Genomic DNA, 23,387 nt, shown 5'->3' on the forward strand with positions numbered 1-23,387 from the left:
ATACGAATTTGGGAAGAAAAATCATACCTAAATATATGTTTACAAGGTTTAAGGAATTTAAAGTTAGTATTTTACGACTCATTATAACCGATTTTCAAGCAGTTGCTGTGCATCTACAAGTTTACGCTTACGAACTATTTTCATACAAATTTTTTACCTTAATGCCCCTTAAATGATTGTGTGTGCCAACATTACAGATTATGCTATATATTTTTGGGCAAAAGACGTCTAGAAACGATGCAACGAGATTATGAAAAATATGCAGTGAAATTAAAACTCTCTGTAATAAGAAAAGCTAACTTATCAAAATGTCATATATGTATATATATATATATATATATATATATATATATATATATATATATATATATATATATATATATATAACAAGATTAGTGCAAGAGGCATTATGATAATTTAACTTCAGTAATGACCTAATTATATAATCTGTAGGTGTTTTATCCATTACATAATCCACATGATTTCATAGATATGCTTATTTAGCTGTTTCTTGTCACGCGGTATTTTTTTCTGCGTCTAATATAACTCAGTGTAGTTGTATATATCACAGCTAGTCTGAACATTTCTACCTCATCTTAGTTCTGGCTATAATAGTAGCATGGTCGTTTTCATAATGGGGAGAAAGCGCAATGTTTACAGGTTCATAAAAAGAACATTTTTGTCTTCGTAATAAAAAATATTATTCACCAGAATCGTTAGCACTCCATACCCTAATACTCTGACGCAATCACCTTGCATCTAACTTTATGTTAATTCCTTTAAATCGCAACTTCTGCCTTGTGTCAAAGCACCTTTTCCGCTCACTTAAATTTCTTAATATTTAAATGTTTTGAGGTATTTGAAAATTAAGCACGTAGAAATGTCATTTGTTGCTTTCCTTCAGGCCTTCATGTACACTTGGAGAGAGTCGTGCAAGCCTTCGACAATCGGAAATCGCAGATCATTTTCTAGCCCATTACATTTATACATTATTTCCACTGAACGATGTAGAGTAGAATAATGAACTCGCAAGAACATGGCGGATAATGTAATCACTAACTAATGCATGCTGTATAAACCAAAGACATACTAAAAGCATTATCATATATCATTATTCACGGATTGAGTGAATGTTTGAATAAAATCGCCTGGTAACGTTTCGGTCCATAATAATTCATTGATTGGTATCCAAGTAATAAGAGATATCCTGGTGTGTGCTCAGGCCATGGCACAATTGGCACGAATTCTTAATGTCAACGCAACTGCATTTAACATTGCATTTAGAAGTTTTATCCGATTTAGTACGAAGTGTAATCGTCAGCCAAGTCTTGATATAAACATCTCATGTATAAAGGAATCAGCCATTTTGAATTTCATTCATGATAGCTAAAAAATCTAATTTCAGAAACCTTTCTCTGTGTAGTTATGTATTCTCCGTCTACCCACCATAAGTATATATGAGTGATAATCATTTTAACATAAACAAAGGCACAAATAAAAATTAGCTTGCCTTTGTTACAGCAGTGTATTTAAGTTGTGGAGAGATTTCTACATTCTTTAGTATTTTCAACTATGAACACTAATTAAGCTTGTTATTGGTAGGTATTCCTATACTCTAATGAGCTAGTAAGCTCTTTGATGAAGATAATTATATAATTTGACGAGACAGTGTGTGTGATTTGGATTATAAGCGTAGCTTGAATACTACTTCAGTCATATCGCTACCATGTCTGCAGTGTAGCAATTTATAGTGATGTGTAGCAGTAGGAATCATTCCGAAGACACGTAGCATGATGTCCCACCCAGTTACATTATCCTGACACCAGGCCAACAAGTCCTAATAATGTCCTCTTAATCTTAGTACTATTTTTTGTCGTTGGTAAAACTCAAACCCGTGACCCTCTGCATCCCTTCAAACTTAAAGCGTTGTAGTTTAACGGAAAACGGGATGAAAGAAATGAGCATATTATTCTTCTATCTTGCACTTTGATTTTGCGTCTATAACTGAAAACAAAAACGTGCGAAGCAAACATTTTCATGTTACATAATATACATTATGAGATGTACAAACAGTATTTACATATTCTCGAGGAAAGGATAAGTTCGTTCATTTATTTGGCGCCAAAATGACATCATTTGTCGAACCATAACGAAAAATGAAACCTGCAAGAACTATTAAGTTAACACCTTTTACAACTGCAAAGTGTTCGCATGAATGATGTTAAACAATGTTCACCCTAGGTTGTCTACCTTCTCAAGTTTTCGATTAACAGTTAAACCATACCCAGCACGATCACTGTGAAAACATAATACAAAGAAAACACATTGTCTAGTTTGTTATTGTAATGCGTGTCAAAGCGTTGTACCTTCAATCCCCCATCCATGCAGGCAGGTGTTGTCAGATCTGGTTTCGTTTAAGTTTTATGTCTCCTTTCTCATTTCGTGCATGTTAGTGCAGAAAATGTTGATAGTGTTCCCAGTAGCTTAGAAGATCGTCATGATTCGTGTATACCTTATGAGCAATAAATTGTCCTCTATAAACCTTATCCGTTTCCTTCTTTCATACATTAAAGTCTCTACTGGTTCCTCTCTTTTTACTTTAATGCGCTGCTAACACGTGGATAATTAATACAATACACCATACCAAACATTGTGCATTCGCTAGCAAACCAACACGGATCTACGTTAACATACGCAAGCTTAAGCCTGACCATTATTTTAAAAACCTAAGATTTTCGACTTTTTCTGTTCTTGCAAATGAAGAATATTATGAAAAGTATAGTACAAATAATGAGTAATTACACGTCATTCAGCTTCATAAAGTGTACAACTGTCAGTTTAACCAATGAAAATGTAATGATTTTTTGTCACGTATTTACGGATTGCTAATTAATTATGCGGAAAGGAATGTACCGATATTACCCGAAGTCGCAGTGTCACGTGACGCGTGTCAAGAAATTTGGAAGTCGAGGTAAACATGTGTTTTTCTTTTGATGTAATTATTACTTCATTCTTCATATTTCTTCGTATGTCCTTCTCCTTAGTTCTTTATAGTCACGCGCAATATATGTATTGATTATAGATTTCTCATTGTATATAATAAATTACAAGAAGTAGGCAAAAAAGGCAATATGATGGAGTATCATGACAATAAGGGGTTCCTTTAAGGGGCAATTCTTAAAATTCCCATTCCGCATTACTTGTCGTGTTTGTGAGATTGACAATTCGTATCATTGCAGTCAGAACCGCTATTAAAAGATCTCGCTATTGTCACCTCTTTGGCTCAGAATGAATTTAGTGAAGTTGATGTGTTTTTTTATTTCGAAGATGTAACTTTCCTGTAGTTACTCTCGTACAAAAGTCGGGCAAGGTAGACATACGGGAAGAGTAAGCACGTCTGTGTATAAATATGTCATAATGAAATATTTTGTGAATATAATATGTGTGATGATTGTGGTGTTCTTATCACTGGCCTCATCGTCTTTGCATGCTGATAAACATATCATAGTTTTCATGTACATTTATCTAATATGTAATGCTATTATGAAAGATGGATTTGCATTAATAGGAAAGACGTTATCCCAAATAAAAAGTGAATACCATATTTATTATATTTTCCAATCAGGAGATTTTAATGCTAGAATTACGAAGATGGAAGAAGATTGTATTCCTGATGATACACTATGACTGTTTATGGATGCAACGCTGATTAGGATGATGATATTTTATCAATGCAAAAAAATACATAAGAAAAAAGGTGCAAAACAAGTTATGATATATCCGAATACTTTTATGCAGTAAGTTGAATGTTTATATTATGAATTGAAGGCTTATCGATAATATAATAGGGTCAGTATAGTTGATTATATTATATATTCTCCAGAACACTTTATATTGCCTGCTTTTCAGTTAGGACGTTTTTATTCATAGGTCACTTAGGGAAAGTCAATGTGTGAGAAATGCCGGTAGCACTTCCCAAGACCAGCCACAGTTAGTACTATGATCATCAAATTCATTTTGAAGAAGAGAAAAATAATATTGATATTTGTACCCGTAGTCAACGATAATAGTTCTATCTCTCTGAAGACAATATATACTAATTTATAAGAACGAACGGAACAGCGTACGAAGACGTAAGAAATGATATTTTCGAATATTTTGAAACCGATATCAGCTTCTTCAGAAAGGTAGCAAAACTATGTGATGGTATAGGTTTGAGTTGGCAGAATAGAGTGTATGGCAACGAAACTTGTTTCCGAAATCGTGGCGATATATATATATATATATAGAGAGAGAGAGAGAGAGAGAGAGAGAGAGAGAGAGAGAGATGGATGATGGACGGAATATATATATAGATAGATACTTAGATAAAGATACTTAGATAAATAGATAAATAAGATAGATAGGTTGGTAAATGGATGGATGGATGGATAGATAGATAGGTAGATAGATAGATAGATAGATAGATAGATAGATAGATGCGTGTGTGTTTGTGCGTGTTATTATCTCTTGCATTTGACTGATGTGTTTGCTATGCACAACATGGTTCATTTGTTTCCTAAAGATGAGTGAAAGCCCAAATATGTGTAAAATGCAACCCTTAGGGTCAGCAAATCATAGCAAAAGAGGACTGATATGAGTCACACACGACTGAAGTAGCTTAACACTGATTTTGTAAAACGAAAATACTAACTGTATGGATGAGAAATGTCTCCTAGTATCTCTAAAACATCCATTGTGAAAATAATGTAATAGTATTTCTTAAATCAAACGTGTCGATAACCATGAGTTGTGTGATTGTACCAACTTCTGCCAGTAAAATATTTGAAACACATTTGTAGGCAGTTGATTGTTGTTCAAGAATTCTGTAAAATAACCGCTTTTTGCAACCGCTCGATAAAGTTAACAACAAATGATGATATAGGAAACGCTTTTATTCTTCGAATATCCATAGTAACGACTAATACATAGTTACATTATCAAAATATTTCAAAATGGAAATAAGGCACTTAACATGTTAAAAGTACAAACATTTCAAAACAAAAGGAACGCACTTAATACAATATAAGATATTTGTTATTATTCTCCATTCCACTATCTCATACTTCGTTATCGTTTTATTATAAGTGGCTGTTACTTTACAAGGAATAGTTGTTAAAACTAGTAAATAATAGTATATTCTAATCTAAACCTGATACAGAATTGTATCATGGATTCTGTATATTGGAGAGGAAACAAATGAAGGAGACAAATGTGTCAATAGTCTCTTAATGAGGGAGAGGGGGAGTGCAATACATATATACACCCATCCAAATATATCAACAAACGTACACATAAATACATACACATGCGTATACGTGGATACACATATAGACATACATATGCAAATAGATAAACTTAAGTACAGATAGCAATACACATTTACGTTTTGCATATATACATGTTATCATTAGATTCAAAATTCACGTTTTATTACTGGTTGTATAAAGTGGCTATTATATTTATATTTACTAATTTGACAATATTTTTGCATTAGTTTATAATTTAAAATTTTAAATGATTATTTTCTTGAATTACCACAGTATCTGAAAAGTACATGTATACATTTGTAGACGAATAGTACTTTAACAATTTTCTCTATTAACACCTTTACAATTACTTTAAAGATGTGAATAAACACTTAATTTTCATATATTATATGCCCAAGACAATCATAAAATAAATGAGGCCGTACAAATATCGATGCAAAAATTTACATACGGACATATCTGAGCTTACGTAAAATTGTAGTTATGATTTGCAAACGCCGTGCGAAACATTGAAACTTATATTTGCAGACTGGCTGTCATCAAACGTGTTTCCATGCGAAATTGATGTATACATAATATTTGTTCTGAAATTCAAGTTTCATAATGGGTTATTTTCAATGTTTCATTGTAAAATCTACATTTGTAGATGTACAATTTCAATTTTAACAAAAGGTGTTTAATCAGTGTATCTTTTTTCTTGTATATTACACCAAAACAAAGTCTCCTTTTGAAACTTGAAAATTGTATACTCACCAATTATGCACCACTACAACTAGTAAGTAATGACGCAGTTTTGGAACAGTTCCTAAAGGTATGAGATAAAGTCTCCTAGGAGTCATAGCATAAGAAGCATATGCTTGCACGATTTGTTCCATTTATTTTTCAAAATTATATCTGCTGGTAAACTTGTATGCATTATTTTTGTTGGAAATCATCTCATTCTAAGACACGTAGTTAAGTTCAAAACAAGATACATTATTCATTCCATTGTTCGAAAAAGACAAGATGACTTTGAGCATGACTTAAAACTCTATAATGTTGACATGCGTGCCAATCTCATAGCAAACATCTCGATTAATCGTTGAACAGCGTTAATTAACTAAATCATATATATATATATATATATATATATATATATATATATATATATATATATATATATATATATAAAATTCCATTTTATGTAGATAACAATAGAATTTCAAAACTTACTATAAACTTTCATATACCAATTTGAAGTTTAATTTACTATGATATTCAATATGTGCTGTGAATGAGTAGGTCAAAGAACGCATTCAACGAATTTCATAGTTTTGTCATAAATTCAGTGCCATAAGTGAAAACCGTGGCTGTATTTAACATGAATGTTGTTGAAATCTCTTTCTACTTAGATTTAAAGGTGACATGTCCTCACACTCAAGTGATTTTCAACAAATGTACTAACTTGTTTATATCTATCACACCTCTTTCAAAATACTTTTTTATAATATTTTCCAGCCTCCCTGGCATATTAATAGAAATGTACTTCTAACTCTTGAAGCCTGGCATGGCTTTAGGTGGGATTTGTAAACTCAGGAACAGGAATGTAATCTTGGATAGGGTCAACTAAAACCGCAATTTTTTCACTGAAGTAAGTGATATTTCCACCACCGTAAAATTGAATATTTATTTTCTCTGTGTTTCAAAATTAGGCATGACCATATAGGCTAACTCTTTTAAGAATGTACTATCTAAATACATAACATAAGCTGTATTCGAATCTAAATGATATTGTCGGCAGTAGCTTGTAAGATTTTAATTTGTACTTCATATATATATATATATATATATATATATATATATATATATATATATATATATATATATATATATATATATATATATATATATAATTCAGAACATTGGTAGATACGGCCTAGAGTTCACTTAAATGACTTCTTAGAGCCATATGCCCGATACTTGGTAATTTAAACAAGCGATGAACTGTGGTTCAATTAAATTGACATTTTCCACTTAGTGAAATGTGAAAACAACCTGTCCTGTCAAAACGTAAAATATACACAACACATATAGCTGAAAACATGCTTTAAATGTGTTTCCGAGCACGATCCAAAAAACGTGTGAAAATGGTGAAAAATGTGGATTGGTAAGTGACTCAAGTTTTGTTGTGACTGGTGTGAGGCGAGAAATCCTTCGCCTGGTAAGAACTGTAGAGTGGAGACCTTTGTTAGAATCTGGCGTCTTCGGTGATAAATGTGTGTTCTTGGTCTTTTGGAACCATCAACCTTTTAAACAGAAATAATTCCTGTATTAAGTTCATACGTGCCTAAATTAGTTGAAGCTTCTATGCGTGTGTCTGTGTGAGTGCTTGTGTACATTTTATCATCTCGTATGATCATATATAAATTGTGTGGAAACTTAATTTCTAAGATAAGATACCATATCATTGATTCATTAATTTATATCTGAGTCTAAATATTTGTTGAAAGTTATGAAATTGAAAACAAAATCTGTATTTAAAGGTTATACAGCTCAAAGGAATTTGCGCATGGTCTGTCTTTTTGCTGCACTCGGTGCGGTCCCATATGTGGAACAGATGAAATTGTCAATTACTGATTTTATATGTAACAGGTATTTGAAAGTAATGGTTACAAATATATTCTAAAAGACTCGAAATGCTAAAAGCAAGCTGTCATTAATATTGATATTACCATCACTATCAGCATTACTGCAAAACACAATACGAACATAATAAATAAATGACAACAACATTATAAACACCACCTTCACAACACTGGTATTAATAATAATAATAATAATAATAATAATAATAATATTATTATTATTATTATTATTATTATTATTATTATTATTATTATTATTATCATTATTATTATTATTATTATTATTTGTATTATTATTATTATCATTATTGTTATTATTATTATTTGTATTATTATTATTATCATTATTGTTATTATTATCATTATCATTATTATCATTATTATTTGTATTATTATTATTATCATTATTATTATTATTATTATTATTATTTGTATTATTATTATTATCATTATTGTTATTATTATTATTATTTGTATTATTATTATTATCATTATTGTTATTATTATTATTATTATTATTATTTGTATTATTATTATTATCATTATTGTTATTATTATTATTATTTGTATTATTATTATTATCATTATTGTTATTATTATTATTATTATTATTATTTGTATTGTTATTATTATCATTATTATTATTATTATTATTATTTGTATTATTATTATTATCATTATTGTTATTATTATTATTATTTGTATTGTTATTATTATACTTTAATAAGAGCTCTGATATTAACTTCTGACTTCCATAAGGAACATATAAATCAATTCACCTATAAGCAAAATCAAAAGCTCTGGTGTGTAAATATATCTCGTATCCTTATATTTGTATGAATATTGTTTATAAAAGATATAGGGAGGAGATTGAGGAACACAAACGAATAAAAAGATAGATGTAGGATTAGGCATTGTGGTAAATTCCTCCCTATCAATTCAACAGCAATTAGGGGTCTGACAATTTACGTGTCAAAAATGGTGCTGGGACTGGAAAAAAGAAAAATCCCTCAAATGCCTTCAAAAAAATTTCTTGCTCTGATTTGGATAGAAAGAAATGTCACTTTCTACAATGAAGGGAAACTTATGTAGGCAAATAAATCGAAACGGAATTATATATAGCAGCAATGAAACTGAGATATAACACTTATTTTCGCTGACTTTTTCCCATGTGTATGTGTGAGAATTATTAATGTTATGTATATTTAATTTGTATTATGTGTTTGTCATGTGTCTGTCATTGAAAGCATGTGTTTGGGTCTACCTAACTAATGCTATGCTATACAAATATGTTTACTTTAATTTGACTTCATTACTTTGTTTATTTTTTTGGAAAATATTTTGTCTACATGATCTTTGTCTTGATGTTTACTTAAATACGTTCATTTGCCGCCCTTGTTTAACAGTGTTCTGTGAGTGGCATTTCTGGTTTACGAATTTGATGGGAAAATGATCCATAGCTTTGGTCTCGCATTGCGTGTTAAGTTTTCATATATGATTCTGATAAACAAAATTATTCATTCTTATTTTCATATCAGTCTAGTCGAATCACTTTTAATTTTGTTCACCTATATTTGAGAGGAAGTATTTCTTTAAATTATTCATTGGAATCTCATAATGATCATTAACACTGATACCTAAACACTGATTTCCGATTTCTGAGGATACACACAAAGACATTTAGGATTATCTCAGTGCGATACATCACATCAACACTATTTGTACAGCACATTCATTTTCTTGGAATTTGGAACATTTTATACTTTTAGGCTTGCGATAAATATATTAAGACTTATTTTGGACTTAATTCACAATATTATACGTTTTTTTTTCTTCAAAGCTTCACTTTGTATCTAAGGAAATAAATTGTTTATTAAAAAACGTTTATCTTCTACTTAGATTATTACAGCAGAGTCGTATCATTCTGAAGTTAAATATCAAAGCTTCAGGAGAACATTTTAGTCATTATGCGTTATAATATGAACCCATTCAAATATTATCTAATATCGTTTTAGAATTCCATGAGATGGAAATTCTGCTTAATTTCAGTTTTATATGTTAATTTTAATGCGTGCTTGAAAGAAAATGGTGTACACATATAGCCAATCCTCCACAAAACAATTATATTATAGTCTACATGTCATTAAGCGTTCTGCACAAACTAATTTGTAACGGTATTACCTGTAGTAGACGGACAATGTGTACCCAAACCAGAATCATGAGATAAGGACCCCACGCCTGAATATAAAAACATATTTGGTGATATTAGCATTATTGTAATTGTATAAATACGAAAGTAGAGAAACATGTAAAAAGGCGTCACTTATCCATTATATCAGTGGTTTTGCATGGGTTTCTTAATTATATAATCGATTTTTGTGCTAATTAAAGAAAATGTGTGTATTTCACATTGTTATTAATGATTTTAAATCTTAATATCAAATTCACAAATACGAAGTGTTTTATTGCCAGTACATATCATACGTTTATTAACATTCCTTATCAAGTGAGTTGGTGGACACGGTAAACGAAGTACCAAAGAAATGCAACCGAGCCATCGACTGGTAAAAACTGTTGAAATGTTATGTAGTGCATGTTATTTTCAATTTCAGGCGACATTATGTCCTTAATAAAGTAAATACGTTCTCGTGAAATAAAGTTAGCGTTGATGAGAATATGGCGTTGATGAATAGGATCAGCTGTCTCGATGCATTCGATTCGTATATATTTTATTTAAATCGTATACATCTGTTTATTGAAAACTTAGTCCTTCCTATGTAAATGTTCCGATTGCTGTTTTTATTCCTGACGTTGTGATATTTTGTTGTATAAATAATGCTATTTTTACAGTTTTAATGCGCTAAATGATGTTTACCAATTCTCTTCTCTTGTTGACATAGTTCTTGATTCATATATTTTCTTTAGTTTTGTTTTGCATCAAACACATGTATTATTTATCGAAGATTAAGTTTTCTTCGGGTACATTAGAACAATAATGTCTTGAACAGGAGAATGGTAGTACCACTTTTTGGCTAAGAATTTTATATGACATCCTCATGATGGTAAACTATTCAGAGGAAGAACTTCAAAACATCACTTTAACTCGACAAATATATTGACTTAAAGTGCATACAACAGCATGTATCGTTTGATATGTAAATGTGATAAAAATATATGATAATACTATATCTGTAAACGTTCTTGTCAAACAAAGTAGTATCCACCAGTATGTGAAACACTCTCCTTGTCAAACCAGGTCATGCAAATACAGCATACCTTATAGCCAAGTCAAAATATACCGACGCATCAGTTCGGACGATTGTTAATATAAAATGTTTTGAACGGACTAAAACATATTTTTGAATTGACATTCTAGTATACATATAATTAACTGTTTGTTCAACAAAGCATGTATTCGTTCTCAAAATGATAACTTAACACAGCATAATGTACGAAGCAGAATTATACAATAGATTTCCTAGAACACTATGAATCATCATTACCACAAAAGACATGCAATTATTATATTTTGGAGTCTCCTCAACGTATCAAATAAAATCAGTGTAAAAACACTTTGCAAGTATATCCCGGTTCTGGAATATAGAATACCAAATGTAATTGACAGTTTTTGTGATCAGGACTAAACCGATTGACTATATAGAAAGATATTGTGTCATCATCTAAATGTAACGAATCTCTGTGAAACTACCAAACTTAACAGCTCCAGTAGAAAATATGTGTTTTCACAACTTTCTAAGAGAACTAATAATAATCGATTATATCTAAATACACGTATGGATTCTCTGTTCTCCTTCAATACACATTGACTCTTTAGGTAATTTTTCGTTCATGACAACCGATATTATGCATGGAGAGGTAAATAGACTGAATAAAGAAAGTTACTGGATTCATAGCCTGGACACTTTTTTCCCAGTGGCGTTTATAATACGATATTACATATAATTGTAGAAAATTTGATGAAAGTAATTGTCTGTATTATTATTTGTCTTTACCTTATGATTTCACAAATCCAGTTTTCAGTTAAGACTGGTGTATATTACTAGCTCCGTTATACATGTCAAATTGTTATGAAACTGGATGTACAAGTTATGACCTTTTGTCAATGACGACATTGTTTTAAAATATGTATAATATGAAGACGCCTTCCGTTTCTATTAAAAGTATTTTTGCCTGAATAAACATAAATGAAATGCGTAACTAGTATCAAAGGCTTATCTGCGTCTGTGTTGTTTTTTAATTCCACACGCACACACTATATATATATATATATATATATATATATATATATATATATATATATATATATATATATATATATATATATATATATTCGTTTTCGATTCGATATAACAAATAGCCTCACTTTACCATTGATGTTATATTTTGGATAGCAAACTTTGAAGTGAGCTAAATAAGCATACATTTTTTTCTAATAACCTGAGCAAGGTAATTCAACCAAGTCGTTGATAAAACGGTTTCGTTAATCTTTAAGACTTCTATAACAAATACTGCTAAATGAGGCACCATAATTTGACCAGTATCAATGTGCATAAAGGACGTGACAAGTTTATAAAGTCGGACTATTATATACAAAGGTGGGTAGGTATTTTCTTCGTATTTTTACATATAGCGTGCAAGCAGTAATACAATGAAATTCATTTGAAATGTTAACGTTAAAAATTTGACACTAAGCATAGTGAGTATATAATACAGAGGGTTATCTCACAACAATTCAAGATATCTTTGACAAGCAAAATCTACTCCCAATGACTTATAGAAGCGCATTCTTTCCATCAGCTTAACTCCATCATGCAGATATTTTCTGGCAATATCTTCACATTGCTGGCTGAACAATCGAATAAGGATACTTTCATCATTTACGCCCTGTGAACACCTAACATTGTCAAATCCAAATATAAATATATGCTATTTAACACTGTTAGCCCAGCAATCACAATTTTTCCCACATATTAACTGAAAGTCATAACATTGTTTAGGATACCTGCCTTTTGGCATGCTTATAATGCTTAGCCAATATTTTAAAATAAGTTTATATCTTATACACTGTATACTAATTCTTTCTAATTCATTATGTACGAATGTATGTGGAGTAGACTTAAAGGTAAAAAGAATATATTTACAATATGACAAATGAGCTTTTTCAATATCATTGACGTCATAATATCCTCAAACCTCAGCTCATTATTAAAGTATGGCAGCTATCTTTGCGTCAAAAACAGAGGAAGCAATCCAGTTACGGGTAATCTGCCAAATTGTGATATATTTTGTTTCAGGATTTGCACAGCCTTCAGGGCCTGCCAATATAGTCTTTTGGTACATATACCAAGAGTTTTCAAGAAGATATACTTCCTACATATTTATACTATTAGTAAATCTATACATAGGTATGCTCATAGAATTATTTTTCGTAACTTCTTGAGAGAACCACCTCTGCGAAATAGAACCACTCTAGCTTATCCCATATTCACCTTAAATTTCACTTAAGGCAATATGATTTTCTTATAATAATAATAATAATGATAATAATTATTATTATTATTATTAGTAGTAGTAGTAGTAGTAGTAGTAGTAGCATAACCATGCCATCCACAATTGAAATGCAACACTTTCAGTCTTAATCTTTTTTAATGTAATGAAAAGAATTTGTAATGTCATTGTTTTGTGTCTCAAAATAAAAAAATAAATAATACTGAGGAGTAACAATAACCGAATAAATACTAAATAAAAGTTGTCACAATTTACTGTGTGATGGGATTCTTTCCTCTGTTGTTAAAGGCATTTCTTCTTCTGAAAACAAGACAAATATAATCACCAGAATTTTCTTTATACTATGTTCGGTAACACTGAAAAAACATTATCTAGACGATGTCGACGAAAATCATAGTTAGGAAACTGTCACAAATTGTACCAAGCAAGAACATTTTAAATGTTCAACCATTCGAAAAGAATATAAACATGAAATACAAATAATATAAACTTTAAAATGTCAAGATTATGTATCTAGATAATATCTATATAGACATAAGTTCCATGAAATGAAACACATGCCCACATTTCTTACATAAGCCGCATAAGTAACACATATTTCCAAATTAAAAATTATACTATGCATATAACTAACCGTTCGTTCAACAGAGCATGTACTCATTCTCAAAAGTATGCCTTAAACACAGAAATGTACGAAGGAGAATTATATAATGCATTTCCTAGAACACTATAAACCACCATTACAACAATAGACATTCATGATTTTTTATGTTGGAGTCTCTTCAAAGTATCAAATAAATTCAGCGTAAAAACACTTTGCAAATATATCCCGGTTCTGGAATATAGAATACCAAATGTAATTAAGAATTTTTGTGATCAGGACTAAACCGACTGAACATAAAGAAAAATATTTTGTCATCATCGAAATGTAATAAATGTCTGTGTAAAGACCTAACTTAACAGCTCCAGTACAAACGACGTGTTTTCACAACTTTCTAAGAGACCTAATAATAATCGATTATATATAAATACACGTATGGATTCTCTGTTCTCCTTAAGTACACTTTAATACAAAATGTTGACTCTTTAGGTAATCTTATGGTCACGACAACCTATATTATGCACGGAGAGGTAAATATACTGAATAAAGAAAGTTAATCGATTCATAGGCTGGACAATTTTTCCCAGTGGCGTTTATAATACAGAACTGCATAAAATTGTTTAAAATTGTATTAAAATAAATATCTGTATGATTATTTTCTTTACGTTATGATTTCACAAATCCAGTTTTCAGTCAAGACTGGTGTAAATTTCTGGCCCAGTTATACATCTAAAATTGTTATGAAACTGGATGCACAAGTTATGATCTTTTGTCAATGACGACATTGTTTTTTTAAAATATAAAGACGCGTTCCATTTCTCTTAAAAGTATCTTTGCCTGAATAAACATTAATAACAAGGGTAACTAGTATTACAGGCTTATCTGCTCAAAATTATCTAGACGATGCCGACGAAAATCATAGTTACGAAATGGTCACAAATTGTACAAAGCAGGAACATTTTAAATGTTCACCGTTTCCAAAAGAACTCAAACATGAAATACAAGTAATATAAACCTTAAAATGTCAAGATTTTTCATCTGTATAAATAGAAATTCCATGAAATGAAACACATGCCCAATTTGTTTACCTAAGCCGCATAATCTAAAACATCTCAATTTATTACTTGGTACATCATATCCATTGTTACACATCCTTACAACGTCTCCATTTAGTTCATGACAAACTACTCTATATGACATGGTAAAAAACAGCACACTCATCACGTATATGTTTCACGGTCAGTGGACACTGGTATGCTATGCACTCTGGTCGAGTTTCACCCCTGTGTAGTTATGCCTGAATGTCGGATAAACAATCGGAATAATATAATCTCATCTCCGCGTTATGTTCTTTACAAAGTGTGCTACTCTCCAAAAAATGTTTGCTGCTCTGAATTTCGTTTTCATTTACCATATTGTGCCAAATTTACCGAACATTGCGGATTTAATCAATGTTTATAATCTGTATATGAAATCTTCCATCGGAAACGTGTCAGCCAGGCTCAGATCTGGCCTCTTACACTAACTTTTTTATCAGAGTGAGTAGTTACCAACAGTTAGTGCTAAATACGAATCCGATATTTTATTAGCACATACTGTTTCTTTAATATCTGCGATGGTAGCCTTTTGTCATTTGTCATGGTTGTTTTCAGCATGGACAGGGAATCAACAAAGATGATGAAAATTATTTTGTATAACTTGCAACTAAATTCAAATCTTTAAGAGTGGGTATATTTTTGGCAGGAGAACATGAGGCTTTATGTGGTAACTTGCTCGAGATGGTAACATGAGATGTTGCGAATTTAGCAATGGTAGCTCCAACTGTTTCTCCATCTCTCAAACAATTGACACTTTTGACATATTTATGCTTAAGTCAGTAACCTGTCATAGACAAAGACATAAATAATGTTGAAGCAATCAACAAACGAAGCCCTTCGTCATTGAACGGTGGCTGCATCTAAAAAAAAAAAACACTTTTTGTTTAGATTTTTGGATATGGATGCAATTCGAATCATATAACGACAATTTCAGCATTATCAACGAATGATCACCTATGGGTATAATATATAGCATACACTACATGTTCACACTGTATACATGTGACAAATTGGTATAAATGCACACTACTCAAACAGTCAATAAAATAAAGAGTTGAAACGTAAATCAAAACAGGAACAGGCACTATTTCGAGCGGAGTAACATAAGCTCATTCAGTTCGTTAACATTTCAACAACACGATTTATATTAGGGCTTTCCTATAAAGTTCAAACGGGTCAGGAAGCGCGCATCTGACTGCAATAGCAGGAACTTGCAAAGACATTGTTGAAAATTGAATTCCCATGAGATTTTAATATGAGTTGAAATGCTAAATATGATCAAATATTTTCAGTATGGTTGTTTCTAAGGTGCTAACAATCAAGGCCAAAAAAATATATGCGTCGATTCTACTATAATGACACACTCACATATATATTCCTGTTATAAGCTTTCTTATAAAGCCTTGTCAAATTCTGATCATAACTACAATCGCTTTAATGGAAACAAGTGAACCGATAAGCTCTCTTAGCATCTCAGTCAATACTATTTCAGAAGTTGTTTTAATCGTAATAGCAGGAATCGTGACCCTATTGGCCTATAAACGGCGCTTGACTAAAGTGTGTATATAAATACAATCGACAAACGTCTAACTATCGGATCCATCACTGTACGAAAATAGTGACCATATAAAAGTTCTCACCAAGTCATCAGAGATGGTAACAAGCATAGTAATGCATGACACAAAATCCACATTCTAAGTGTAATGCGGCGATTTCGTCAGTAGTCAAATATTATTCACATGTGGTTACTTATATTTACCGAGTATGAATTGAGGGCATCAACAATAGCCTCTTTAGCTGTAACACCATAACGCATACCATGTTCTTAGTACGTACACTCTTTCTAATAATCATCCGCCTATTGTTTTGATAATGTTAACCCATTATTCCATACGATTATCATCAAACTGTCCTATGCCAGAGAATCACCCATTATAGAAACCATCCAAGATTATGAAGATACGAGCCTGCTCTCCAAGATTTAAATTTGTCTTGTTTGATCAAAGTTGACAAAGATTAAAACATCCAGAACGGAAGCGTTCAATAGAAAGGCTTCAGAACAACGCGAGATGGATTTCACATATTTCAATTTGTTCGCTCAGCCTTCAGTGAGGTGAGCTAAATGTTTTCCAGTAGAAACAAAAATTATTTTTAAGAAACGAAACAAAATAAAAAATATTACCTGGCTTATGTTTCAGTGTATTCTTCTTCAAACTGTCTGCATGAATAAATGAATAAAATCTTAATTTTCAAACAGTCACTAAATAATACTTTAGGTTTTGTGGCAAACAATTTTAGTAAAACACTCAAACATGGTTTATTTTCTTCTAACTGATAGTAGTAGAAGTGCTTGAGAGGATTTTCAATGCCGCTATCATGCAAATTACTCCTACAGGTCAAATGATGACGAACCTCCTCCACTCACTAAATTCCCTTATCTAGAAAGAAAAGGTAACCCTGGTCAATATAAAGTAAGATGGAGAGACCACGTAAACCTAAGTTATGGAGTAGAAGATGGTCAATGGGATGTCGGCTACATTTTTGGAAGGAATGATTTTTTAATGGGCAAAAAGATGGCATCGGACCTATGTTACAATTTGGAAAGAGAGAAGAAAACGTGAATGGGTAAAATGAGTCTCTTTCTCTCTTTCTCTCTCTCTCTCTCTCAATAAATTATAACAGACACCTTTTAGTGACGAGACTTGAAGAAGCTATAACCTAATTATCCCCAGAACTAATTATTAGTCATGAATGGATTAAATAATTCCCGAATGAACTTTGGTCATCTCTCTTCCCATACCCATTTGAACTAGTTTGCACTTATAAATATTTCTCCTCCACAGTCGTGAGGACAATACATTTTGCCCTGCATCTTTCACATAAATTTAAACTGTTGCTTAAAGGATGTTATCACTATAGTTGTCCTTCTAATGTCTATAATGTAGAGCTCTGTTTACGATAGTGATCTTCAAAGAATTATTTTTAGCCACACCAGCTTCAAAGGAGGTGACAGACCTTTTGATTGAACGTCATTTTTGGAAAAATAAGGCTTACTAAGAAAATGGAAAAATTAAGGTCAATAACGTCAAACCGAAGCCTTGAATTGGGTTAGATTTTTTATAACTTTATTATTGTCGTTAGTGGTTTTCAAAAGTATGCTCCCGTGTTTTCCCACCGTGACGCTTCACTGAGGTACCACCTCCTCTGCTGATATAATTAAATCAGTCTCTCATCCTAAACTTATAGCAGGGCCTATATGATATCCTGATTGAGGATCATGTAAATTTATTGTTATAAATCCGGGATGGGTTGACTGTCCTCGCGAAAAGAAGATTTTTGATGAATACTTCGCAGATAATGTGTATCAACTCATTTAAACACAACTAAAATATTAGATTTATCTCTAATCACTTTTAGACCATCTCATTATCAGATTAAGTAGCAATTGTGTTTTAAACGAACCAGATGGACCTACGATAATTGGTCTGATAGAATTTGGTAGAGCAATTCGATGTTTTACTGGTTCTTGCTTCCGTGTCGCTGATCAGTCAATTACATCCATATACTTATAATATGAATCTATATTGTGTTCGATGCAGAATATCCACCCTTAAAAGTGGATTAACAAAAATAATAACAAGTACTAACTTACGTGCGGTTACAAGCAGATGTTTACATTGTGGTAAAAGTCAGGACATACAATCGGTGGTGATATAGCTACTTCTCTGGGGCAATTACCAGGAGCTCCATGGGCCAAATAACCAGCAGAAAAACATATCCCTGAATATAATTAATGTGGTCCTGGAATCAGACCATATATTCGACTTGATTAGCAAGATCTATCAAACCCCGGTGAATATCCAATAAACGCTATTGATCATGCGTGCCACGTTCATGATGTAGCGTATTAAGATCAAAATCCTAACGAAAAATGGTCTAATGTTGTCAAGTTCGAATCCCGGCCAAGAATCCAAGATGGAAAACCATGATGTATGTTGTAACCTGTAGTTTTGAAGTATACAGGTCCTTCTAGAAACAAGGATTATCACTGCGGCTTCTGATAGCTTAATACTTGTTTATATATAACAACCTGCCCTTGTTCATCACTTTTACATGAGCACACTATTTTCCAGAAAAAATAGCAGAATTAGTGCTTTTGAATCCAAGTAATTTGAAATAATTCCAATCCAAATAAACTGGAATAACTAGAAAAGTCACAACATACATCTTCCCATGTAACAACCCAGCTTCTACTGAGAATAATTCTCCAAAACAGAGCTTATATGGTCTTCTAAAACGTAAACAAGGAGTCACATGGTCATGTTCTCGAAACTCATAGAAATTAAGTACTTGTTAAGGTCACGTTCACCCAGTGTGACCCTGACAAAAACAAATCGTTTAACTCTAAGAAGTAAAAAACTAAAAGAAAAGTTTATATCTTAAACACGAAGTCCCATCATGACCTCGAAAACAACCAATCATTTAAAAAATAGAACTTGTTTACGCGATTGCTACAAATTTTGAAACAAGGTCAGGATTTAAAACAACACCTGGTGTTTATAAATCGAACAGTCAACGTCAACCTATTTTCCGCAAAAGTATCATCTCTAGTGAATACATTTACATACAACATCCTGTAATTAAAAATTAAAACTGACAAACAATAAGTTGAAAGAAATGTATATTAAGTCAGATATAATTAAACTAAGTATACATAACACTTACTCCATAAATAAAAAGAAAGATTTTTATATTAAGCTTTTTTTACCTCAGACTTTTACACAAGAGGCTAAAAATGACTCGTAAAAATTACACGCAGTGTACATGAAATAAAAGGGAAAGTGCGTTTGATATTAAATTATATTTCTGTAATAGCAAACTCCACCTTAGTCGTCTTTGACTTTGGTTTTTCATCTTGCTGATGAATGTAAGGGGATTGTGATAACTATGTACAATACTCGAAGAAGAAGCTGAATTAAGGTAACTTTTTAAATGTAGTGATGCCAATATGTAAGCCTAACATTCCTTCTCGATTGTTAAATAATTTCTTTCGTGCTTTTTTAGTTTCTTAGAATAAAAACTGCTCCAACCTCTAAATCACTTGCGTCAACAGACACTTTAAAGATTTGCTGAAATTTGGAACTGTAAGAACTAGAGCTCTTTTAAGCTTGGCTTTCAACTAGTCAAAAGCTTCATGACATTTTTCAGTCTAAGGGAACGTGTTTTTCTTACTCAATAAATGTGTCAGGGGTTCAGCAAATATAGAAAAATGGGAACAATAGTTTCGGTACTATCCGGCCTTACCCAAAAATCGCATCAGTTGCATTTTATTAACAGGCATGGGAAATTTAGAGATAGCCTTGAACTTATCATATATATGTTTAACGTGTCCATGGCATATGATGTGTCCTAGAATTTTACATGCGCACGGCAGAACTCACTTTTAGACAAATTAATTGTCAAACATGCATCTGGGAGTCTGCTAAAGAATTTTCGAATTGTTGCTAAATGTTCTATCCAGGCTTCGTTGTGGATGATGACATCATCGATATAAGCATCACAATTGTCTAGTCCAGATGTAATCATATTCATGAGACGTTGAAATGTACTTTTGGCGACCCTTTCATCCCAAATGTAATCAATACTTTCTAATTGATCCAAACAAGGAGTGAAAGTGACCTTATCCAATGCCTGACCCTGTCAGTTACGGGAATAGTTTCCTTATCAACATCATTCTCAAGAGCATTTTTGAGATAGCACTGTCAACTGCACAAGCTGGAAATAAATCAGGGAATTATTTTTCAATTGGATCGACATTCGCTTCTTGTGAGGATCAATCAGAAGGTATTGATCAGAGTGATTTTCTTTTAATGACTCTTTCACTTTATTCTAATAAAGGTGATAAACGACAATCACGTTTCGCCGAACAGGAAAAAGATCCTGAGATCTCCTGATTGTTTTAGAAGGCCATTAATGAAACTGACGCTACTGAAGTTCATGCCTGTTATTTCATTAAAAATAGAATTCTAATGAGAAAATGGAGAACTCCCGAGGTACCTGCTGGTGACGAATGGTCAGTGAACTATTGTAGTTCCCAAAATGTACAGACAGGAAATACTTAGTCTGGACCATGAAACTCCATTGGCTGGTCATTTAGGGATCAATACAACTTATCACAAGATCTTAACTAAATTATATTGGCCAAAAGTCAAGAGTGTTGTTGGTAAATACTGTAGATCTTGCAATACCTGTTAAATGGTAGGAAAACAAAATCAGAGAGTTCCTAAGGCTCATCTACAACCTATTCCTGCCTTGGACGAACCATTTAGTAGAATTATGGTAAATTGTGTTGGTCCCTTACCTAAGACCAAGTCAGGTAACCCTTACCTATTGACCATTATGTGTGCGTCAACAAAGTTTGCAGAGGCAATTCCCTTGAGGAATATAAAATCTAAAACAATAGTAAAAGCTTTGATAAAGTTTTTTACTCAGTTTTGGCTTTCGAAGTTCGTACAATCTGATCAAGGCTCAAATTTCATGTCTGAAATTTTACAAAATGTTCTGTATGATTTAAGCATGCAACAATTTAACTCTTCTGCCTATCATCCTGAGAGCCAAGGTTCATTAGAAAGATTCCATCAGACTTTTAAAAAAATATGATTCCATCATACAGTTTTGATACGGGTAAAGATTGGAATGAAGGCGTTCATTTACTATTGTTTGCTGTTAGGAAATCAGTTCAAGAATCGTTAGGTTTCAGTCCCTTTGAAACGGATTTTGGACACACTGTGCGTGGACCACTGACGTTAAAGAAATAAAAACTTCTTTCTGAAATTAATATTCCTGATTAAGTTTCTAATTTTAAATACAACTTGACAAAGTCTTGAGAGGTCGCAAGAGCAAATCTGCACTCAATCCCAAATGAAGTTAAGATATGATAGAAACTCGAAGGAAAGGAGTTTTCGGTTCTGACTCTCTTGCCAATACCATACAATCCACTTCAGGCCAAGTATTATTGACCATACTCCGCTGACATGAAAATAAATATTTAAATTACATCATACGTACTCCTGTGAGGCGTTAACAAAACAACTCTATCACATGAACACGCTAAAACGGGTATACTGAACGAGATAGCCACGTTAAACATTCAATTAATTTAGCTGTACCTGTACCTGTCCCACTCAGTGAAGATTTAAGTGAAGGAATATCATCAGATTATATTGAAATTGGAGTGACAAATTTTCGAAATTCAGAAATTATGAAAGATCTGGACCAGAAACTTTCACATTTGCAAGAGCAAGAAAGAAATTAACTTAAACAATTATTATTTGAATATGAACACTTATTTCCAGCTGTTCCTACAAGGACAAACAAAATTTGCTGTGAGGATGCCATTGTAAATTCCAAACCTGTCAAACAACACCCATACAGGATGAACACTCTCAAACAGGAATATATGAAAAAGGAAGTTCAATATTTGCTTCAGAATGATGTTATAGAGCCCAGTGAAAGTGACTGGATTTCACAATGCATACTTGTTCCAAAACCAGATAAAACTTTCCGTCTGTGTACTGATTATAGGAAGGTGAATAGTGTGACAAAAGCAGATTCATTTTCCCACTACTAATAATTGATGACTGTATTGATAAGATTGCGAATGCTAGGTATGTCACCAAATTTGCCCATCTGGATGGATTTTGGCATATTCCGCTAACGGAAAGAGCAAAGGAAATTTCGGCCCTCGTGACTCCTGATTGGCTTCACCAATATACAGTAATGATGTTTAGGATGAAAGGGTCGCCAAGTACATTTCATCGCCTCGTGAATATGATTACCTCTAGCTTAAACAATTGTGATGCTTAGATTGATGATGTCATAAACTACAACGACACTTGGAAAGAACATTTAGCAACAATTCAGAAATTCTTTGACAGACTCACAGATGCATGTTTGACAATTAATTATCTAAAAGTGAGTTATGTCGCGCTAGTGTAACTTTTCTAGGACATATCCTGAGACATGGAAAAGTTAAACCTATAGATGTAAAGGTCGAGGCTATTTCTGAATTCCCCGTGTATAGAAATGTATCATTTCATGTACACTCTTTATAATTCATAAGAGTACTTCTTATCTTTTTCTTAAAACTCGTGTTTAATTAGTCTGTTGTAAAAAGAAAGCTTGATCATATAAATCTTTCTTTTTATGGGGGAAGGTTTTACGTGTA

The 23,387-nt window shown here is 32.1% G+C and overlaps 1 protein-coding gene across 6 annotated transcripts in view; it reads right to left on the reverse strand.

The window, feature by feature from the left end:
* Positions 1-4,919: 4,919 nt before the first annotated feature.
* Positions 4,920-23,387, reverse strand: part of LOC149792951 (uncharacterized) — a 51,529-nt gene continuing 33,061 nt past the window's right edge. For 2 of the 6 annotated variants that reach the window (XM_089966806.1, XM_089966807.1), the window contains exons 7-10: positions 17,343-17,378; positions 13,718-13,762; positions 10,115-10,171; positions 4,920-7,594 (exon numbers count right to left, since the gene is read on the reverse strand). In XM_089966806.1, coding sequence (XP_089822932.1) covers positions 7,590-7,594; positions 10,115-10,171; positions 13,718-13,762; positions 17,343-17,378 — 143 coding nt within the window. In that variant the 3' untranslated portion in view covers positions 4,920-7,589. Of the gene's footprint in view, positions 7,595-10,114; positions 10,172-13,717; positions 16,021-17,342; positions 17,379-23,387 lie in introns of all 6 variants that reach the window. The other 4 variants (XR_016422677.1, XR_016422678.1, XM_089966808.1 and 1 more) reach the window with 4 other exon arrangements.

The sequence above is a fragment of the Sinohyriopsis cumingii genome, chromosome 8 (genome assembly GCF_028554795.1).
Source record: "Sinohyriopsis cumingii isolate HCF-2022 chromosome 8, ASM2855479v2, whole genome shotgun sequence".
In the NCBI taxonomy this organism is placed as follows: Eukaryota; Metazoa; Mollusca; class Bivalvia; order Unionida; family Unionidae; genus Sinohyriopsis; species Sinohyriopsis cumingii.